The sequence below is a fragment of the Arabidopsis lyrata genome (genome assembly GCF_000004255.2).
Source record: "Arabidopsis lyrata subsp. lyrata unplaced genomic scaffold ARALYscaffold_7, whole genome shotgun sequence".
Classification (NCBI taxonomy): Eukaryota; Viridiplantae; Streptophyta; class Magnoliopsida; order Brassicales; family Brassicaceae; genus Arabidopsis; species Arabidopsis lyrata.
Genome location: NW_003302549.1, coordinates 23,730,653 through 23,751,715, shown reverse-complemented (window position 1 = coordinate 23,751,715; position 21,063 = coordinate 23,730,653). Strand labels below are relative to the sequence as shown.

At 40.5% G+C, this 21,063-nt stretch overlaps 4 protein-coding genes across 4 annotated transcripts; 2 read left to right on the top strand and 2 right to left on the bottom strand.

The window, feature by feature from the left end:
- Nucleotides 1-11,644: 11,644 nt before the first annotated feature.
- LOC9304833 (cyclin-B1-2) lies at nt 11,645-13,397 on the bottom strand. Its single transcript, XM_002868715.2, has 4 exons — nt 13,174-13,397; nt 12,873-12,973; nt 12,363-12,460; nt 11,645-11,998 (listed from the first exon to the last, which is right to left on the bottom strand). Exons 1-4 carry the CDS (start codon nt 13,297-13,299, stop codon nt 11,898-11,900), a joined length of 426 nt encoding a protein of 141 aa, XP_002868761.1. The 5' UTR covers nt 13,300-13,397; the 3' UTR covers nt 11,645-11,897.
- Nucleotides 13,398-13,885: 488 nt separating this feature from the next.
- Nucleotides 13,886-16,210, bottom strand: LOC9306902 (thylakoid membrane protein slr0575). The gene is made up of 9 exons (XM_002868714.2): nt 15,884-16,210; nt 15,500-15,546; nt 15,318-15,420; nt 15,042-15,128; nt 14,742-14,825; nt 14,597-14,650; nt 14,399-14,479; nt 14,201-14,246; nt 13,886-14,107 (listed from the first exon to the last, which is right to left on the bottom strand). The coding sequence occupies exons 1-9, from the start codon at nt 16,163-16,165 to the stop codon at nt 14,028-14,030; spliced, it is 864 nt and encodes a 287-aa protein (XP_002868760.1). The 5' UTR covers nt 16,166-16,210; the 3' UTR covers nt 13,886-14,027.
- Nucleotides 16,211-18,170: 1,960 nt separating this feature from the next.
- Nucleotides 18,171-19,497, top strand: LOC9306901 (F-box/kelch-repeat protein At5g38670). Its single transcript, XM_021019392.1, has one exon. It carries the CDS (start codon nt 18,282-18,284, stop codon nt 19,398-19,400), a length of 1,119 nt encoding a protein of 372 aa, XP_020875051.1. The 5' UTR covers nt 18,171-18,281; the 3' UTR covers nt 19,401-19,497.
- Nucleotides 19,498-19,561: 64 nt separating this feature from the next.
- LOC9304832 (putative F-box/kelch-repeat protein At5g38680) lies at nt 19,562-21,044 on the top strand. The gene has a single exon (XM_021019540.1). It carries the CDS (start codon nt 19,818-19,820, stop codon nt 20,973-20,975), a length of 1,158 nt encoding a protein of 385 aa, XP_020875199.1. The 5' UTR covers nt 19,562-19,817; the 3' UTR covers nt 20,976-21,044.
- The last annotated feature ends 19 nt before the right edge of the window (nt 21,045-21,063 follow it).

Sequence of the window (21,063 nt, the reverse complement as noted above, 5' to 3'; positions counted from 1 at the left end):
AACTTCGACTCCGTTGCTGAGATCCCGAAGATGCTTCGGATGTATCTCCGCGCTAGAGGAGTCCCGGGTCCCGTGAACGCCCCCGTCTTCGCCGTTCCATCCGACGATGAAGAGGAAGAGGACTTGGAGGAGGAGGCCAGCGACTGCCGGAAACGCCTTCGGGATCGTTCCGAAGTGGATGCCAAAAACAAGGCGTCCACTTCGAGGACTAAACCGGCGATGAAGGAGCCTGTTCCTGAGCCTCTCCCATAAATGTTCTCCAATTTCTTCACTTCTCTTTCTCTTTTTTTTTTTTTAAACAAAAACTCGTAATGGGCTTCGGCCCTTTTAATTTATGGAAATATTTGCTACTTTCCTTCTTTTCCAGATATCCTTCGAGATGCGTATTTTAATGCAGGATCCGTTCGAGGGCATAAATCTCTCCGCGAATCATTCCATTCCTTGGATAGAATCCGTAGCTTGCTAGGGATATGGGGTTCCTATAAATTATAGGTTCAACTCCCCTTTACTCCTCACCATTTTTATTTTAGCAGGCAAGGAGTTCAATCTACGCTGTTCAGAATCTATGCCCGACTTCTCCAGAATCGGAATGATGAATGAAGATGTTCCAAGTGAGCCCAACAGGCAGCCTCCTCCACTTCGCGGCTTCTTGAGATCTCAAATCCGAGCCCCATGTGCTTTGATCAGGGATCTACCTATCAGAGACCAAGGAACAGCGACGGCATTCATAGAGGCACTTGAACTTCAACACCGGAAGCTTACGTCGGAAAAGAGGAGGCTCCGGAAGAGGATTAACCGGATGCAACGCAGGCTTACTATGGTGTCAAGAAATCTTCACATCCTTGAATCTCACCCCGGAGAGTGGATTGAGCTTGGAATCTCTGACTTTGCTCGAATTCCGGACTGCATGATGTCAATCCTCGATCTTGCGGGTCAAGGAATTGAAGTGTTCTGCTCGTCAACGAGGATTTCGTAGTTCAAAGTGTTCGATGAGGGACACTTCGCCCCCTTTTTTTTTTTGAATAAACGCTTTATTTCCAATCTCTTGTATGTTCGCATAGCCGAACCTTCTTCCTTTAATAAAGAAATAAAACAAAAACTTTATTAATAGCTGAACTCGTTTTCGAGCTGCCTACGTACCCATTTCGGGATCAAGCCAAATCGTAGTTCATGTACATAAACAATGCATGTAGCTTCTAAACATAAAACTTTTTTAAGTTGATCACATTCCAAGGTCGCTTGACTGGATTGTCTTCTAGGTCCTTTAACCTATAAACGCCGTTTCGAACCACCTCGGTAATAATGTAAGGTCCCTCCCAATTAATACCAAGTTTTCCAGCACCTTCTTCTTTTTTATTGTCAAAGACGCGTCTTAATACGTAATCTCCCACGAAGAACGGCCTACTTTTAACTTTAGAATTGTAATACCGGGCTGCTGCCTGTTGGTAATTCTGGATCCGAATTAGAGCTTGATCACGCCTTTCATTTATGGTATCTAGTGAATCGTTAAGCATTGCTGAATTTTCTTCCTCATTTAACGGTGCTTCTGTTCGACGAAGTCCGGGCACGTTGAGTTCAGCTGGTACTACCGCCTCCATGCCATAAACCAAAGAGAATGGAGTTTCTCCTGTAGGTCGCCTAGGGGTTGTACGATAGGCCCACAGGACGGGTTGGAGTTCTTCATACCATCCTCCCTTTAGATGACTTAAACGTTTCTTGAGATTGCTTAATATCGTCTTGTTCGCGGCTTCGGCTTGACCGTTTCCTTGCGGATATCGTGGAGTAGAATAACTAACTTTGATTCCCCATTCCGCACAAAAGGCATCAAACTCGTGTGAAATGAATTGCGGTCCATTATCAGTGACTATTTCGTATGGAACTCCATGTCGACATATAATGTTTTTCCAAATAAAGGTCTGCACCGCCGAATCCTTGATACCGACATACGCCTCAGCTTCGATCCATTTTGAAAAGTAATCCGTAAGGACTAAAAGGTACTGTACACCTCGAGTTGATTTGTGCAATGGCCCAACGATGTCCATTGACCACCTCATAAACGGGTATGGGGCGGAAATGGAAGAGAATAATTCCGACGGTTGATGGATCAATGGTGCATGGAGTTGGCAGCGCTTGCATCTTTGGGCGAACTTAACACAATCTGTGATCATAGTGGGCCAAAAATACCCCATTCTTTTAACTTTAAAAGCCATAGCTCTTCCTGATGAATGACTCCCACATAATCCTTCATGCACTTCGCTCATGACGATTTCGACTTCGGGCCCAAAAATGCATAATAGGTAAGGGTCACTGACACCTCGTCTATATAACGCATCCTTCGACAGACAAAATTTCGCGCTAACGACTTTCATTTTCCTGGCCTGCCATTTATTCTTTGGGAGCTCACCTGTCATGATGTATTGCTTTATTGGCTCCCTCCAGTCAGCCCCCCAGTCTTTAGCCGGAATTTGATCAACTTTGTGAAATATCCGCGGCTCTGGTTCGGGATATTCGTGTGGTTCAAGAATATTTTCCTCGAGTAATGGCTCGGTTTCTAACATCGTTTCTGGAATCATTTCTTCAGCTAAGACAACGGGTTCCTTGTTAGATGTATTTGATCCTTTTGACTTCCTGCGTTTGTTGGGTGGCGGTTCGATCTCTGGTTCGCCACGGTCGCGTGCCGCTGCTCGAGACCTTGTAACGACGAGGGTTTCCTTGCTGTCTTGAATGCTTCGCTCCGAGATGCACTCTACTGGAATAACTCTCTTTAACTCAGGATCTGATGTTGACGCCAAAGCGGCAAGTGCATCTGCAGTTGTATTCTCTCCCCGAGGTATGCGGATTAACTCGAATTTCGAGAAATTTTTAGATAGATCCTTCACCACTTCGAGGTAAGCTTCCATTCTTGAATCTTTGGCTTCATAATCTCCATTAAATTGGTTAACTACTAATTGCGAATCGCAATAAGCCAATATTTCCTTAGCTCCAACTCCTTGTGCTAGTCGAAGTCCGGCAATAAGGGCTTCGTATTCTGCCTCGTTGTTGGAGGCATTGAATAACAATCGGAATGATTGTTCTAGAATTTCTGATGTCGGAGATTCCAACCTAATTCCCACTCCGGATCCTTGCTTTGTTGAAGACCCATCTACGTGTAATTTCCAAGTTTGGTTCTCCGGTTGATCTATCGTTCCAGGTATTGGTAGTTCGGTCAGGAAGTCTGCTAAGACCTGAGCCTTCATACTGATCCGGCTTTTAAACTCTATGTCGTACTCGCTTAATTCCACCGCCCATTTCGCCAAACGTCCGGATTGACTTGGACTATGAAGTATTGTTCTGAGTGGTTGGTTAGTTAATACCTCAACCGGATGGGACTGAAAATATGGACGCAGCTTCCGAGCCGAAGTTACCACCGCGAGTGCAAGTTTTTCCATCATTGTGTATCTGGTTTCCGGATCCGTCATTGACTTGCTCACGTAGTAAATTGGTTTCTGCTCCCCACGGTCTTCCCGAACCAAGACTCCACTAACCGCGTGGTTTGAAACTGAAACGTACAAGTAGAGTTTTTCATCCACTTCCGGTTTGGACAGTATAGGTGGAGTGGTTAAGTATGCCTTAAGCTGCCCAAAAGCTTCTTCACACTTCTCATCCCAAAGGAATCCTTTGTTCCCTTTTAGAATTTGGTAGAAAGGCAACGACTTATCTGTTGACCTCGAGATAAAACGATTCAAGGCCGCAATCCGCCCAGTCAACCGTTGTACTTCTTTGAAGTTTTTCGGAGATGGCATGTTTAGAAAGGCGTTAATTTGATTTGGATTGGCTTCAATCCCTCTTTCTGTCACGATGTAACCAAGGAATTCCCCGGATGGGACTCCAAATGTGCACTTCGCCGGGTTCAGCTTCATTTGATATTTATTGAGAATATCAAAACATTCCTCCAAATGCTTAACATGATCTCCTTTCTTCAATGATTTAACCAACATATCATCTATGTAGACTTCCATAGTCTTCCCGAGGTGATTGTGAAACATTTTGTTCACCAACCGTTGGTAAGTCGCTCCTGCATTTTTCAAACCAAAAGGCATTACCTTGTAACAGTAGATACCTCTATCTGTGATAAACGACGTCTTTTCTTGATCGTCGGGGTTCATCATTATCTGATTATAACCCGAGAAGGCGTCCATGAACGTTAACAGCTCATTTCCAGCGGTGGACTCTACAAGTCGATCTATATGCGGGAGCGGGAAACTATCTTTGGGACATGCTTTATTTAGGTCTGTAAAGTCGATGCAAACCCTATCTTTCCCATTCTTTTTCTTGACAACGACAGTGTTTGCTACCCACTCCGGATATTGCACTTCTCTTATGGACCCTATCTTCAAGAGTTTATCCACTTCGTCGTTTACTATTTTTGCCCGCTCCACTCCAAGCTTTCTTCTTTTTTGTTTCACTGGTTTGAAGCTTGGATCTACGTTTAGTTCATGACAAATTATACTCGGATTTATGCCCGGCATGTCCGCTGCTGACCATGCAAATGATGCTTTGTTTTTCCTTAAGAGTTCGATCAAAGCTTCTTTTATTTGGCCAGTCAAAGTTGCTCCAATTCTAATTTTCCGGTCCGGCTTGTCTTCTTCCAGTACCACTTCGACTACTACATCCTCTTTCTTCTGCCCACTAGGAAATTTTGTTTTTAGTCCTTCTTTTGCGGGCTTCGTTAATTGCTATTGAATCTTCATACGGTGGCTAGCTAAGTAACAAGTCCGTGAAGCTTCTTGATCTCCCCGAATTGTTTCCACCCCATTTGATGTTGGAAATTTGATACATTGATGATATGTAGAGGGGACTGCTTTCATCCGATAAATCCAGGGAGTCCCGAGGATGATGTTGTAAGCAGCGGGTTTATCAAAGACAACGAAGTCCACGATCTTCGATACCTTCTTGGCAAGGACCGGTAGCTTGATTGTTCCGAGAGACATGGCTGACTCGCTTGTGAATGCGACTAACGGAGATGGGGGTCCTACTATGTCTCCTCGGCTGATTCCCATTTTTTCTAGAGTACTTAAAAAGATCAAGTCGACCGAACTGCCTGTATCTATAAGGATCCTTGATACTTCGAAGTTTGCGACGTCAAGAGTAATGACTAGAGCATCGAGATGCCGCGTTTCTTCTTCGTTAAATGATATTGAAGCACCTTGAAAATCAATTTCTTCACTCAAGCTTGCTTTGAGTAAGACATTTCGTCTATGTTTTTTGATGGAACTTATTGAATCTCCGCAAAATCTGGAACCTCCTAGAATCACATTGATCCTCCCCTTCGAACTTCTTGGTTCTTCCTTGTTGGATAACCTTGGTCTTTTGGAATCTTGATCTTTGGAGTTTTCCTTTGCTTCGTGGTATTCCTTCACAAAATCTTTTATATCGAATTTAGAAAGATCACCACTAGCCCAAAGCTCTGCGAGGTGCTTTTTAAGAACGCTGCAATCCTTGGTTAAATGTCCGGTTACTTTATGAATGTCGCAATATAGACTTTCATCACGGACCCAAGTGTTTGATCTTCCTTTTCCTTGGAATTGCTTCCCGACGGAATTGTTGAAGGGTTGCGACCCAAACTTCCTTGGTCCTTTGCTCTCTCTAGGCTCGAACTTCTTGGTAGGGACGGTGACTGCCGGCTTTTCTTGTTTATTCCGTTTGGCAAAACTTTCTTTTTCGTCTTCTACCTCCATCCAATTGTTTGCACGGAAGAGTGCATCCTGAATTGTATCTGGTTTATGAAGTATTAAGTCTTCTTTAAACCTTGAATCATGTCGCAATCCTTTTCGTAGGGCAGACAAAGCTGATTGCTGTGAGATTCTTGGGAGTTTTGATAGCACCCCTTTGAATTTGGTGATGAAAACTCGAAGTGACTCATTAGATCCTTGCGTTAAGTTCCAAAGATCGGCATCCGAAACGCTTTTATCCATAATGATAGAGTATTGCTTTAAGAACACGGCTGACAGTTCGTCGAAATTGCTGATCGAACCCGGCTCTAATTGGGTGAACCACATTAGAGCTTGGCCACATAGATTCTCCGAAAACAGCTTGCAATAGCCTGCGTCCTCATCAGCTTCATCCAACTCGACTCTTCCTGCAGCGATCAGAAAGGCTGCAAGATAGCTTTTTGGATCCTCCAATCCGCTGTAAGGGTCCAACTTGAGCTTCCGGGAGTCTTTGATCCTCAAACTTGCAATTCGCGGGATAAAAGGGGTTCGCCTTGCTTCTTCAATGACTCGATTGATGTCTGGCTCCGAACTTGTAGCCTGATGAAATTTTGATTTCATTTCTTTTAATTCCTGGCTAACCTTCCTCATGGTCTCGAACTGGTCGAGGTTCTCCTGCTCGTACTGAGCTGCAAGTTGTTCTTCATCCCCGAGCTGCGTCTCTTCTTCCGACGTCTGAGCTACATTATTAGTAGCACCGGGAGTTGTTTGTCCGCTGGTTTCATTTCGTGCAGCGGAACTTGGCGAGTTGAATATCCCTCTTCGGGTCCCCACCGGGTTTCCTGCATTTAAAGAGCGAACACGAGTTTGTATATTATTGACGTTTTGGCTAAGAGATACCTGGGATGTTTGCAACGTATCGACGGCCTTCTCCACATCTGAGAACTTTTGTGATATGTCCGACATGGTTTGCTGCATAGCTTTGAGGGTTTCGGCCAATGATGTTTCAACGGCATCTCCTCCGGACATTGTCGCTTATCTCGGGAATGTAGAAAAGAAGAAATCTGACCACTCAAGAATCCTGATCTCCCCACAGACGGCGCCAAAATGTGGATGTCGGATTCACACACTCAAGTATTTTGTTAAGTGGGAAAGATTATTCTTGAGGGACAAAAATGAATACGTAAGAACTTGTAAATTGATACGAGAATTGCTATATTATTTCTCTCCTTAGAGGAAGATCCTTTTACATGGCCATTGGCCTCTATATTTATACATAGATAAACGACATTAAAATGAGCAATTAAGTACAATTATTCCTTCTTAAATGTGTCCGTTTTGATTCTTCGACTTTAATGCTCAACGTTTGAATTTGAGTTGACTTTGATCTTCATGGGCCTCGCCTCCTTTGGCCCAAGTATCTTTGAACCGACTTACCCGTGTCTTCTACACCGAACTCGTGTCACAGTGCAGTCACTTCGGATTATCGAAATGGTGACAACCACTTCGACCGTCCCTTCGGCTCATGGGTCTAATGGGCTTCATCCTTTATGGGCCATTATCTTGATTACGTGGCAATCTTTGGTTGGTCTCGTACTTCTGGTGCGGGATCCGACACCAACAGTGTTCATCCCTGAACCGATAGTCCTTCTTAATCCCGAGGTAAGAAGAGGTTTTGAAGCCATAATACTCCGCCATCCATAAGAAGGCCTATTAGATTTTTTGATCTCAAGCGGGTCACTGTATCGATAGTACCGTCCTCGAAGGACACGACTGAGGAGAGAATTTGGAAATTTGATTAAGCGCCATAACTGCTTTGCTAATAGGACAAGGTTAAATTCCTCCAATGTTCGAAAGCCTAAACCCCCTTCAGATAGTTGGGTGCATAGCTTATCCCAGGCGATCCAGTGGATTCCTTTACTATCTGCTCTTGTCTTCCACCAAAAATCCGCAATAGCACTCTTTAATTTTGAGCTGATGGCTTTAGGTAGGAGGAAACATGACATGACATATGTCGGAAGGGCTTGAGCTACTGATTTTATAAGAATCTCTTTCCCACCCTTGGAAAGGAATTTGGCTGACCAAGTATTGAGGCGGCTATGAAGACGGTCTCGGACAAAGGTAAAAACTTGAGTTTTTGATCCGTGGATCTTTTCAGGAAGTCCCAAATAGGTACCCATTCCGCCTTCGTTAGATATCCCAAGGGTTCGCTTGATGGTATTCCGAGTTTGGTTATCAACGTCCTTGCCAAACATTACTGAAGATTTTCGGAAATTTAGTTGTTGTCCTGAAGCTTCGCCATATGATCGAATAATATCTATTATAGCCTTCCCTTGGCTCTCATCCGCTTTACAGAAAAACAGGCTATCATCTGCAAAGAGGAGATGAGAGGTTGATGGGCTTGCTTTTGAGACTTGGAGACCTTGAATGTGGCCATTCCATTCTGCCGATCTCAATTGGGCGATTAGAGCCTCCGTGCACAAGATGAAGAGAAAAGGGGAAATCGGGTCCCCCTGTCTTATTCCTCGCGTAGGTTTTATTACTCCACGGGGGGTCCCATTGAGAATAACTTTATAAGAAACAGAGGAAACGCAGAACATAACCCGTTCAATCCAAGCTCTGGAGAACCCCATTTTCTCCATTAGAACTCGAAGAAATTGCCATTCTACTCGGTCAAAAGCTTTACTCATATCCGTTTTTATTGCCATGAATTTTTTTTTGCATGCAGCATTTGAACGGAGAGCGTGGAAGTTTTCTTGAGCTATAAGAATGTTATCTGTTATAAGCCTACCAGCCACAAAGGCTGATTGGGTCTCGGATATCATATCCGGAAGGATCTTCTTAAGTCGCGAGCTAAGTACTTTAGAAATAACTTTGTAAGCGACGTTGCAGAGGCTTATCGGTCTAAACACTGTCATTGATCTCGGCCGTTCCGTTTTTGGAATCAAACATATATTTGTCTCGTTGAGGCGACTGTCAAAGGTGCCAGAGACAAAGAAATCTTTGACTAGGTGAAAGAGGTCCTCTCCCACAATATCCCAGAATTTTTGATAAAAAGCTGCCGTCAAACCATCCGGACCGGGCGTTTTATCAGGATTTAGAGAGAAAAGAGCTCTCCGGACTTCTTCCAAAGAAACATCCTTGGCCAGCATCTCATTCATCTCTTCTGTAATTGTCTCGGGAATGTCCCGGATCACCGATAAAAAATCAATCGGGTTAGATGAAGAAAAAAGGGTTTGAAAGTAATTCACTGCTAGTGATTCAATGCCTGAATCCTTGTCAATCCAGCAACCATCTTCGTCAAGGAGTCCAATTATTCGGTTTCTTGCACGACGTTGTTTTGTCGTAGCATGAAAATATTTGGTGTTCAAATCTCCTTCCTTATACCATAATGCTCTACTTTTCTGTTTCCAGAAAGTATCTTCGTCTCTATATGCTCCACATAATTGCCATTTGATTGCCAAAAGATCTTCCGCGGAAACATTCTCATCATTTTGAGCTTCATCAATTTTAGATTGGAGGCTCAAAATCAATTTCTCAGAGTTTGTGACGGTGGATTTCTTCCAGGAGGAAATGGTTCGTCGGCAGTTTTGGATCTTATGAACAAAACGATTAGTGTCATTAGTTGGATAAGAAGTCCAACCATCCTGCACCGATTCTTTAAAACCAGGTTTGCCAATCCATCGTTTATCAAACATAAAATGTTTAAAAAATTTCTGGGGGCTATCCTGGATTGAAGCTTAAAGGGGTTTGTGATCAGAGCCCCATAGCTTCAAATACTCCACCATAGTGTGGGAAAATGTGTTATGCCAATCCTCATTACCAAGTGCCCTATCTAGGCGGAGTTTAACAAGGCTGGATTTTTTACCACATTTCCGGCGACCCACCCAAGAGAAAGGGTTTCCTTGGTATGGAAATTCAATCATACCACAATTATGAATCATAGTACGAAAGGGGAGAAAGGAAGACTCAGAGCGACGTCTTCCTCCTCGTTTCTCATGGCTTCCAGTGATTTCGTTAAAGTCACCTATCATGAACCATGGACCGTCTCGGATTATACCAATCCTGGTTAAGCGTTCCCAAACATTTTCTCGGTTTTGCACAACCGGATCACCATAAACAAATGAAATAAAAACTCGGTTCCCATCAATAATTGTCTCAATATCCATGATACGATCATTACAAGACAATAATTTAACCGGAAAATCCTTCAAAAACAACAAAGCAAGACCTCCACTATTACCAACGGGTTCAACAGTGAGAAGTGAATCAAAACCTAAAGAAACTTGAAGATTTTGGAGATGATGAAAATCATTCTTCGTCTCCGAGAGAAAAAGGAAACCTGGAGAAAACATTCTACACATTTCTTCCAGTCGGCGAGTTGTGAGATCCGCTCCCGCCCCTTGACAGTTCCAAGCTATGATCCTCATGGAACCGATCCGGGGGGGTTCGAGGGCCCACCCGTATCGATTGTTGACTTTGTCACCTTGCTCTTCAAAGATGAAGGAAAAACTTCATTACCCGGACCACTTGCTGATGATCTTGATTGTCTTGTGATTGGCTTGCTACCATTCGGATTAGTGCCTTGGTTTTTAGGAGAGAATCGCCCATGAATATTAAAGAGTTTTTTGGAAGCCGCACCTTGCACATTGGCCTGTCCAATTTGGGCTTTTGGAGTTAGGGCCTTTTTGTTTTTTTCCTTCTTCTTCCCTTTGTGCTTTGATTGGCCCAAGCCCAATTTTGAAGGAGATGAAACTTGATTCAACAAGCTTTCGTCGTTCACAGAGAAATTTTTCTCCTTCAGATCTTCAAATTCTTCTCCAAGAAGATCATCATTATCCAAATTTTCTCCTGCTTCTAACAGGGATTTCTCGTTTGCGAGATACACTGAATCCTCTTCATCGTCCCATTCAAGATCCACACGATCCTCCTCTCCAATATTTTCCTCCCAATCCAAATCACCTTCGTCGACCTCTTCTTGATGAGTTCCTTCTGGATCTTCGTTCATGTACTCTTCCTCTTCCCAATTTTCTTCAGTCTCAATCTCCATAGCCGTGGATCTAATTTCTGGATCCTCCGGGTTATTAAACTGATCGTCATCGATCCGGATTGAGTTGGTGAAACGTGTTTCTAAGAGTGCTTCTCGTGCCTCTCTAGCTTCATCCTCAACAGTCTGTTCATACCAGCTCTTCTCTTTAGGCGTCTCCTTCTTAGACTGTCGGGTGGAGGCTCTTTGACGGGAGACCAGCTCTTCTTCTTCTGGCGGCAAGAGATCAAAATTGAGGCTTTTCTTGGCTGAGCTCCCAGTATCTGAAGAATCACCCATAGTCTGCTTCCCAAGTGCTCCTCCATGGTCCAAACGGATCGAGTCAGAGCGTTTTTTCAAGTTCAAGCGGAATGGTCTCTCTTTGATGTGGGACGGGGAGGAGGAAGAGACTCCTTGCTTTACACGCAGGGACGAAACCAGAGGATCTGATACTGTCACCTGCGAATCTGAAGCAAGGGATAGCCTAACAACTTTTGTTGATTCAATTTGTGGCACATCTTTAGTTTTCGCAGGGAGTAGAGCTCGCTCTTTTGAGGAGGAAGATTTCCGAATAGGCGCCTCAAAGGTGTCGTCAAATCGTCTTTTGCGACCCGAGTCTTTAGAGATAGAGAAATCACGGTTTGAAGAAGTTATTTTGTTCTCTGGTTGTCGTGAAAGTGTCTCCCGTTGCCGGGGAATTGGAGATCGATTATTCTCAATACGGCGCCAGACATTTTTTGCAGAAGTATTAGCAGGCCTCTTTCCCTCTGCTTTTTGCTTTCGATAATCAGCATTTGAAGTGTCTGCATTTGTTTGTATAGTATTAACTAGGTCAGGCCATTTGCAATTTGTTTATGCAACAAAATCTAGCATCCAAAGTTTGGTGTCATTAACATAATAATTAAATAGGAGCATAATCGGTTATGCGTTTTAGATAAGTCCTTGTTCATATCTAAGTAACTCCAATTGTTAATTGAGATAGATAAGAACTGAACACATTTCATAGGCTCTTTATCATGTTCAGAGCAAGGAGATGCAGTATAGAGAAAAGATCAAACAACAAATACATTCTTTTAGGGTAGATGGAAATTCATAACATGATCTTACTCAGATTGAGGATTTTAAAGCATATGAGACCTGAAGATGAAACACTCTGATGGTGACTAAATATTGTTTTGCCCCTACATGAAACTTGGGGGAACTGGGCCTTTGGAGAGACCAAGCCGAACTTCCATTCCGTGGTGAAAGTCTACTGGTTTGAGTGTCTCGGATTCACGGGGATCTGCGGATTAGATACTATTATCAGAACAACCGATAAAAGTGATAAAAAGAAGGAAAATAGACGAGTAAAAACACTTTGAACACTTTTATCAGAACAACCGAAAAATACACGAGTAAAAGACACTACTATTATCAGAATTCAGAACAACCGAAAAAATGATGAAAACTGCGAAAATAAACAAGTTGAACACTTTTTCTCTTATATACTAAACAGAGAGTTCAATTTCCTGCACAACTGACGATGGTTATACTTGTACACAAATTAGGAGTAGACAACTCTATTGGTGTTTTGGTGTCGAACAATCTAACCAGCAAATGAAGTTTGTAAGGCACAACGAAATGGACTAGAGCCATAGAACAATTACCATTCAAGTAATCCTCAAAACCAAAATCATCTATAGCTCCTGTGTAGACTTCAAGGCCAAGCATTGATGAAGCAATTGGTCCAGGAGGTCTCTGAAACCTGAAATACTCCATACAAAAAGATATACAATAAATATTCAATTCACCAAAGGAAGACGAGACTGCTCTATGCGTTTATGACTCTGAATTTCATAATGCTACTAATTTAAGAGTATCCACTACGCGTTTACAGTTCTGCAAATCTAAAGAGTATGCACTACGTGATTATGGCTCTGAATTCCCGGATATAATCATTATGATGATTCATATACATATTCCTACTGACAATATTTCAAACTTCAGAACAGCCATTGATCTAATCAATATAGACTACTAACACTAGAAACCATATTTCCATCTTAAAACAGTATTCTATAGAACCTATGGAAGATTCATATACATTCTCATATCTAATAATCAGTGTAATTCAGAGAATTTCATCTATAATGCTACTGATTTAATAAGATCCATACCTAGAAAGGATTTGTCTATCAAGATCCATCTTCAAAGGAAGAGCAGCTCCATAAGTATGTGTAATCACTTTCCTCTTCATTACTTCTTGTGATTTCTTTCCCTGAAAACAAAAATCAACAAGTTTATAGAAAGAAAAAAAAAAACCTAATTTCAGAAACGCCGTAAAATCCCAATTCTGAAACAACGACGATAGAAGAAACGAAGCTCGTTAATCAACACACACTAAGTTGATTTACTTAGCCTAATTTGTCACTTCCTCGAGATTATGCAATGAAAAAGAGAAGGGAATTGATTGATTACAGATTCGTAGGCAGATTCGAGAGGGTGAGATCCAATGATATCGCTCTTAACACCGTGAAGACCAAAGCGCAGAGCATCGTTTTTCATACCTCCGATCTCATGAGCTATCTTCTTCTCCGAATCCATTTCTCCTCTTGGATTTCTTTTTTGCTCCGCCGTTCTACTTTTAACTTTCTCGGCGACTTTCTGGACAAGCAAGGTAAAGCACAATCAGAGAGAGAAGAAGGAACTAAGTTTAATTATGGACTCTAATAGAATGATTTTAAGTAAAGCTCAAAACCCAAGGCCCATTTAGACTTTCTTTCTTACTCTGTCATATACTTTTAAGCCCATTTAACTCAAATGAAAATTGGTCAGACTAGTAATTTTTTTACCGCCTGAAAACATCAAGAGATAACTATACAAAAATAGAACGAGACAAGTATTTGAACCAAATTTCTCTTTCTATCCATATCCATTAGGAATTCGTAACAAACCAAATTTATGGTTCAAATGGTTGCAGCGATTGGGGCGAACAAATCCGTTTGTGGATTGGATCACTTTTTATTTATCATTCATAAATTATAATCCGTAGTGGTGCGGACCGAGAAAAGTAGAAGACATCCGCCGCGAAAAAAATTCGATTTGCTTGTATTGTTGTCCACGAATACGAAACTAATAGACAGTGTAAACGAGTTCGTACAATGCGAGGAAACTTTTAACAAATCTGGTGGACGTTAGGTAAGGCTGTTTCCAATTGCGATTTCTGTAAGTAGTATGAACATTTTATACATTGGATGATTATATAGAATTTATATACAAGACCAAAATTACAAAATAACATTTGTCTGAAAACGTTGCCGTATACATGATTGTCAAACGGTAGAAGATACAGAGTTGGTGGAGAGGTTGGATATCAGTCTTACTTCATAGAGATTCTCTCTTTCTCCTTTACCTTCAAAGCATAACAACGAAGACACTTTTTATGATTCAGAAATTTATGAACCGAGAACAAGCAAATCAAAACCATGAATCGTGAACTACTTACCAACTTCTGCAGTGATGTTTGGTCCAAAGAAGGAAGTGAATTTCGCCTATACAAACAAGATTTTTATGCTTAGTTTCAGTTTTCTGTTTTTCTACTTCTTAGAAACTATATTTGATCAAACCAACGCTAGTTAAGCTATTTTCTTATGCGCCAAGCCGATTAGTGCGTAGCTTGTTAGTTTATGAATCTTACTCTTACCTGTCTTTTCTCAAAATCTGACAACGTCAGAGCTTTGGCCTCAAATACAAGGACCAGACAGTAACGACCATCGGTCAGGACCTACAGACATGAGTAAGTTTAGTTTCACCAGTCAATATCAAAATGAGTTATATATTTTGATTATACATATAAAAAGATGATGTAAAATCATGCACATGAAGTCATGAAGAAATTTACCTCCTCCCTTATCAGCTGTAAGATAGGTGCACTACGTCTTGGGATTCCTCCTCCCTTATGACCAAAACAGTCGAAAGAAAGAGGGGTTAAAGCGGAAGTATATAAAGCGTGTTGTGCTTTATTTTGTTTCAATAAAATAGCTTACCAGTCCATATTGAAAGATTCGTTTTAGCGCTTCTTCCAAATGTTGTTCATCTCCATAACGGTATCTCGTGACATCATTTCTAACCTAATAAATGAAAGAAGAAGCCAGACACATTTACAAATCATGAGAATTAAGTTTAACATCCTATGTACTATGATGAAAACTTTTAACACCCTTTCCTCCAAATAGAGATAAATATGTTTTAGAAAATTAATGTAACAGAGAAGAGCTGAAGTATAATCTAGAATCAGAATGAAGGTACTCCGGTAAATATCGAGAGCAACCAGAACTACTAAGCACCTGCGTTAAAATAGGAGTGGCACAGCTTTCTCTAAGCTTTACAGCATCTGAGTAGCTCAAGCAAGGAACTGGTTTGAGTTCTGCGTACTGCAACGGAATCAAAACCGATCCTCAGGGACTAAAAAATTACGCATTCAGAAAAACCAAAGAAAGAAATGAATAACTTTAATACAAAAGTCAACTTTCTCGGTAAAGTTACAGCTATCCGAAATATTCAACTTTCTCAAGGACATGATACTGAGAAAGATAACTGAAGAGCATAAAGAGATAGCATACCTTAAGAGCCATTCCAATTATAGCAAGGGGAAATCCATATGTTAGCATAATAGCAGACCACTCAGATCCAGGAAGGATATTAAAATAAGCCCCAAAACCATACCTGTAGGATTTTAACACATCCATAATGTTAAAACTCACATATAACTCTATAGCAACAATGAAGGCATGAAAAAACTCACGAGAGTAGCGAAACCCCGAGACCTAGCCCAATAACACCAAATGAAATCTGCAATCCAAAAACACATGGAAAACTTCTCATTGTGAAAATTGTTCCAACACATTCTAAACCAAACTAGGATCTTGGTTTCGTAGTAACGAGAAACCGTATACTGTACCATTCTACTGAGGTTTTAACAGAAACAAAACAACAAATTTTGATACCAATGAGATATGTTTCCTTGAATTTTCATCACAATCTATGAATTGCAGACGACTGAATCGAAATTCAGTGGAATTAGGAATCTAACTACTTCACTAATTTCTCGATTATATAATCACATTAACACAATTAACTTGAAGAAACACTTAAATTAGGGATTTAAAAAGGTGGACAGCAATATAACCTTGGCTAAAGTGAATTCATCATCAGGGATTAGGGTTCTATCACCGGAAGCTACTGAAGGAGAAGAGCTCGTGGAATCAGCAGCTCTTGTAATGAAATCGAGCTTTAGAATCTCTCTTTTCAACCTCGTCTCGGGAACGTAAAGCCATCTCTGCTTTGGCATCAGAGACGGTAGTGAAGAAGAAACGACGGATAGATTCTCATGGCGGCGATTGTATAAACTGTCACGACGGAGATTGGAGAATAAGACGGTGGTTCCCGGAGCTGCCGATATGGATCCCATTTTCTCTTCTTCTCTTCTCTCTCTGTGTATCTTTGTGCGAGTAATGTGAGGCTGAGGTAAAGAGTGTATCAGCCGCCAAAATTCTGGCCACGGTTTACCTATTCTAAATTCGGGTTACGAAAAACCGGTCTACAGTTAAAACCTATTGACATTTTGGTTCGGTTTCTATCGAATAGTTCTGGCATTTTAGATATTTGGTTCGGTATTTTCTGTTTTCTGTATTTTTAAAATATATTGGCTATGAATGGTTGTGAGTTTTTAAATAGTTTTTAGATTATAGTTTTTGGTTTTTAATTTTTAGTTTTTGATTTTTGTGTTTTTAGTTTTTGTAATAGATTTTAGTTTTCTTAAAAACTTGAATGGTGATTTTAGTTTTTGGTTGTTTTCTTTTTTAAATTATAAAGATAGAAAAGAAAAAGAGAATTGTCGTGGGTTTTTTCTTCAAATCTCAAATTATGTGGATTCTAGTTTGGGAAAAATGTCATTAAAATTCCCAACTTATTCAAAACGTTGATTTAAATCCTCAACTCACGACGAAACGAAATAAATATCAAACTTATGTTGACTTTCCAAATAAATATTAAACTTATGTTGACTTTCCAAATAAACACCAAACTTTCATTGACTTGGCCATATTAGACATGACGTTAAGTGAGTTAACAGACAATGTTAACGGGATTAATTTTCTGTTAACAGATCCGCTAATTAAAAATGACAGTATTGTTGAACTATAATCAAATCTCATCTAAGTCATATAACCTAAAATCGTATTCCTATAAGTTAGTTATTTACGTAAGAGTCACGAATGTACGTACGTATAGTTGTGTCTGTTCGTAAAGTTGTGTCTTTTCGATTAACACATGTACGTATACGTTGTTTCGTGTTGTATAAGTAGATCGAGTCAAACTCAATAACATCATTGTTTGTAATACATTTTCTCTTATCAATAAAAATCAAGTTTCTTCATATTCTATTTTTCATTTTGGTTTTGTTCTTCATACGCTGTTAAAACAGAGTTCGTTTGTTGATCAAAACACTAACAAGTATTCCTTCTAAACATAAAACGACGTTGTTTTGTATTAACTGTTCAATAAAATCCCGAGTTTCAAATCATACTCTATTTAGGGTTAGGGATTTTGCTCGATTTGGGGATCTAAGATTGACTTTAGGGATTTAATTCAATTGTTACGACAAAACGACGTCGTTTTGTTGTTATATGAAACAATGTCGTTATCAATTAACATATATGTTAACAGAAAATTACCTCCGTTTACGAGATCTATTAACTCACTTAACGTCGTACCTAATATGGCCAGGTCAACGGAAGTTTGATATTTATTTGGAAAGTCAACATAAGTATGATATTTATTTGGAAAGTCAACATAAGTTTGATATTTATTTCGTTTTGTCATGAGTTGAGAATTTATTAACCCACTTAACGTCGTACCTAATATGATCAGGTCAACGGAAGTTTGATATTTATTTGGAAAGTCAATGAAAGTTTGGTGTTTATTTGGAAAGTCAACAAAAGTTTAATATTTATTTGGAAAGTCAACATAAGTTTGATATTTATTTTGTTTCGTCATGAGTTGAGGATTTAAATCAACGTTTTGAATAAGTTGGGGATTTTAACGACATTTTTCCCATTCTAGTTTTTGATCTATTTTGTTTAAAATCTTGAATGGAGAAAAAATGGGTTTTTGAAAAAACAAAATCCAAAAACTATTATAGAATCTACTACCATTCAAGGCCTTTGAGTTTTGTATTTATTTGAGTCAATTTCGGTTAGGTTTCAATTCTCTGTTTGGTTCGGTTTCAATTCCTCTCTGTTTAGTTCGGTTTCGGTTTGGTCTACAATAATTTTTAGTATTATTTGAAAATTAGAATTTACCAAATTAAAACCGAACTGAAAATAGTTTGGGTGATTAAATTTGGATTTTATCTGATTTATGTAGGAGTGAAAACCAATGCCATAATAAACATGATTAAAATTTAAACCGGTTTATACCTTAACCAAAACCGGTTTAGTCCCAATCCTTGAAGTTCTCTGCAGGTTGGAGAAGTGCACGAAATCGAGAGGTTTGTTTGATCAACTGCGATTTCGTCTCAGATATTTATGTCAATGTCGTCCCGGCGAAAGAAGAAGCGGTACACGATGCCGCCGCAGTCGAACCCGAATCCGTCACTTCCCGATGATTTGATATTGAGCTGCGTCGCACGGGTCTCAAAATTGTATTATCCGACTCTCTCCCTCGTCTCCAAGAGCTTTCGATCTCTCCTAGCTTCACCAGAGATTTACAAGACCCGATCACTCTTGGACCGCACCGAGAGTTGTCTCTATGTGTGCTTAAAGTTAAATCCTTTTGATGAGAACCCTAGGTGGTTTACTCTCTGCCGGAAACATAATCGAACCCTAAAGTCAAGTGGGTATGTTTTGGCTACACTTCCAATTCCACATTCTCCTCTTGAGTCATCTTCTTCGAGTCTTGTGTCGGTTTGTTCTAATATCTACAACATTGGCGGATCTGAATCGCCTTCCTCTAGCGTCTCGATTCTGGATTGCACGTCTAACACGTGGCGTGAGGGCCCTAGCTTGCGGGTGAAGCTAATGTCATGTGCTGCTTGCGTTCTTGATGGAAAGATATATGTATCAGGAAGCTGCGAAGATGACGATTCCGCGACGTTCCAAGTGTTTGACACAAATACACAAACTTGGGATCTTGTGCCCATCCCTTGCAGCGAGACAAAACACGACTTTCACTACAAAATCGTATGCTTTGACGGAAAGTTGCACATGGTGAGTAACAAAGGTGTGAATGCTTACAATACCAAGGAAGGTAGATGGGACGTGGTTGAACCAAGCAGAGAACATTTTAAGTATTTATATGATTCTTATTGCAAAATAGGGAATGTTTGGTACTCTGTTTTAAAAGGACCGTTCTCAAAGTTCATATGGTATAACACTGAGCAAAGAGTATGGAGAGAACTGAAGGGTATGGAAGGATTACCTAAGTTCCCTTTTGATGCTTGTGTTAGATTGGCTGATTATGGTGGGAAGATGGTGGTTTTGTGGGATGAGTATTTTCCTGGCGGAAAGAAGATGATTTGGTGTGCGGAGATTGCACTTGAAAGACGCGGAAGTTTGGAAATTTGGGGGGAGGTTAAATGGTTTGATCATATGCTTACAGTCCCTGGACATTATGAATTCGTCAAGGTTCTTTCTGTTACTGTTTAATGAATGTGTCACAAGGCTTGATACTATGCTAGTATGATTTTGTCCCTTGTTTTACTTCTAGTTATTCGATGTCACTTATCAAATTGATAAGCATATTTTTTTACCACAAAAAAAATTTTGAAAATTCCAAAGTGTGCAAAGAAATTGTGACGCTGAAAGATCCTAAAGTATGTATATAGATGTGATTTGAGATCGATCAAGCAATCTTAACCCCTGTATATGTATCCTCATGAAACTCTTTATCTGGTTATCTAGAAGTGAAAACTAATTTCTTATTAACCCAACAATTATCAAAACTTTAACCGGTTCTCACCTTATCCAAAGGCATGAACCGGCATAAAGTCCAACCCTAAATTAGTTCTCTCCAAGTTCGAGAAGAAGTTGACAACAGCGATTTTCGTCTCTTAAACTCCGTCAATGTCGTCTCCGGAAAAGCTGTCGCCGGCGCCGGAATCGAACCCAAATCCGTCACTTCCCGATGCGTTGCTAATAAGCTGTATCGCACGAGTCTCAAGATTGTATTATCCGACTCTCTCCCTTGTCTCCAAAAGCTTTCGATCTCTCCTAGCTTCACCGGAGCTTTACAAGGCCCGATTACTCTTGGACCGCACCGAGAGTTGTCTCTATGTATGCTTAAAGCTAAGTCCTTCTGAGAACCCTAGCTGGTTCACTCTCTGCCTGAAACCCGATGAAACCCTAACTTATGACACAAGTAATAAGAAAAAGTCAAGTGGTTATGTTTTGGCTAAAGTCCCAATTCCACATTCTCCTCCTGTGAAAAGTTCGAGTCTCGTGGTGGTTGGTTCTAATATCTACAACATTGGCTGTAATATCTACAGCATTGGCAGATCCAGATCACCTTACTCTAACGTTTCTATTTTTGATTGCCGGTCTCACACATGGCGCGAGGCTCCAAGCTTGCCAGTGGAGCTATTTGCAGTTTCTGCTGGCGTCGTTGATGGAAAGATATATGTAACCAGAAGCTGCAAAGATGACGATTCTTATAACTTGAAGAACACTTTCGAGGTGTTCGACACAAAAACACAAGTTTGGGATCATGTGCCAAGCCCTTACAGCCAAACAAAACACAACTCTTACTCCAAAAGCCTATGTATTGACGAAAAGTGGTACGTGGTGACTAAAAGAAAGGTGGTTGCTTACAATCCCAAGAAAGGTAAATGGGACCATGTTGAATCAGAGATGTGTAGTTACAAGTCTTCATATGGTTATTGTGTGATAGAGAACGTTTTGTACTCTGTGGAAAAAACATGGCGTGGCACTGATTTCAGATGGTATGACACTGAGCTAAGACAGTGGAGAAAAGTGAAGGGTTTGGTAGAACAACTACCTATAATTCTTGCTTGTGTTAGATTTGCTGATTATGGTGGAAAGATGGCGGTTTTGTGGAAGGAGAATATGACTTATGGTGGGTCTAATAAGATGCTCTGGTGTGCAGTGATTACGCTTGAAAGGCGCAAAAATCATGAAATTTGGGGAAAAGTCGAGTGGTTTGATCATGTGCTAACAGTCCCTATAACATGTGTTTTAGAAAAGGTTCTTGTTGCTACTGTTTGATGAATGTGTGTGGTGTATATGCAACCATGATGAATAACTTTTTCTATTGTTTCACTTCTAATCATTTAGTGCCACTTTTTGATTGTGA

Excerpts from the sequence above, each read along its gene's own strand:
- LOC9304833 (XM_002868715.2), bottom strand. The coding sequence starts at position 13,299 with ATGGATTCGGAGAAGAAGATAGCTCATGAGATCGGAGGTATGAAAAAC. Across the intron at positions 12,974-13,173 it reads TCGAATCTGCCTACGAATCT|GGAAAGAAATCACAAGAAGT; the intron begins GTAATCAATCAA and ends TTTTGTTTTCAG. Across the intron at positions 12,461-12,872 it reads GATAGACAAATCCTTTCTAG|GTTTCAGAGACCTCCTGGAC; the intron begins GTATGGATCTTA and ends GGAGTATTTCAG.
- LOC9306902 (XM_002868714.2), bottom strand. The coding sequence starts at position 16,165 with ATGGGATCCATATCGGCAGCTCCGGGAACCACCGTCTTATTCTCCAAT. Across the intron at positions 15,129-15,317 it reads TAATTGGAATGGCTCTTAAG|TACGCAGAACTCAAACCAGT; the intron begins GTATGCTATCTC and ends ATTCCGTTGCAG. Across the intron at positions 14,651-14,741 it reads GAATCTTTCAATATGGACTG|GGAGGAGGAATCCCAAGACG; the intron begins GTAAGCTATTTT and ends TTTGGTCATAAG.
- LOC9306901 (XM_021019392.1), top strand. The coding sequence starts at position 18,282 with ATGTCAATGTCGTCCCGGCGAAAGAAGAAGCGGTACACGATGCCGCCG.
- LOC9304832 (XM_021019540.1), top strand. The coding sequence starts at position 19,818 with ATGTCGTCTCCGGAAAAGCTGTCGCCGGCGCCGGAATCGAACCCAAAT.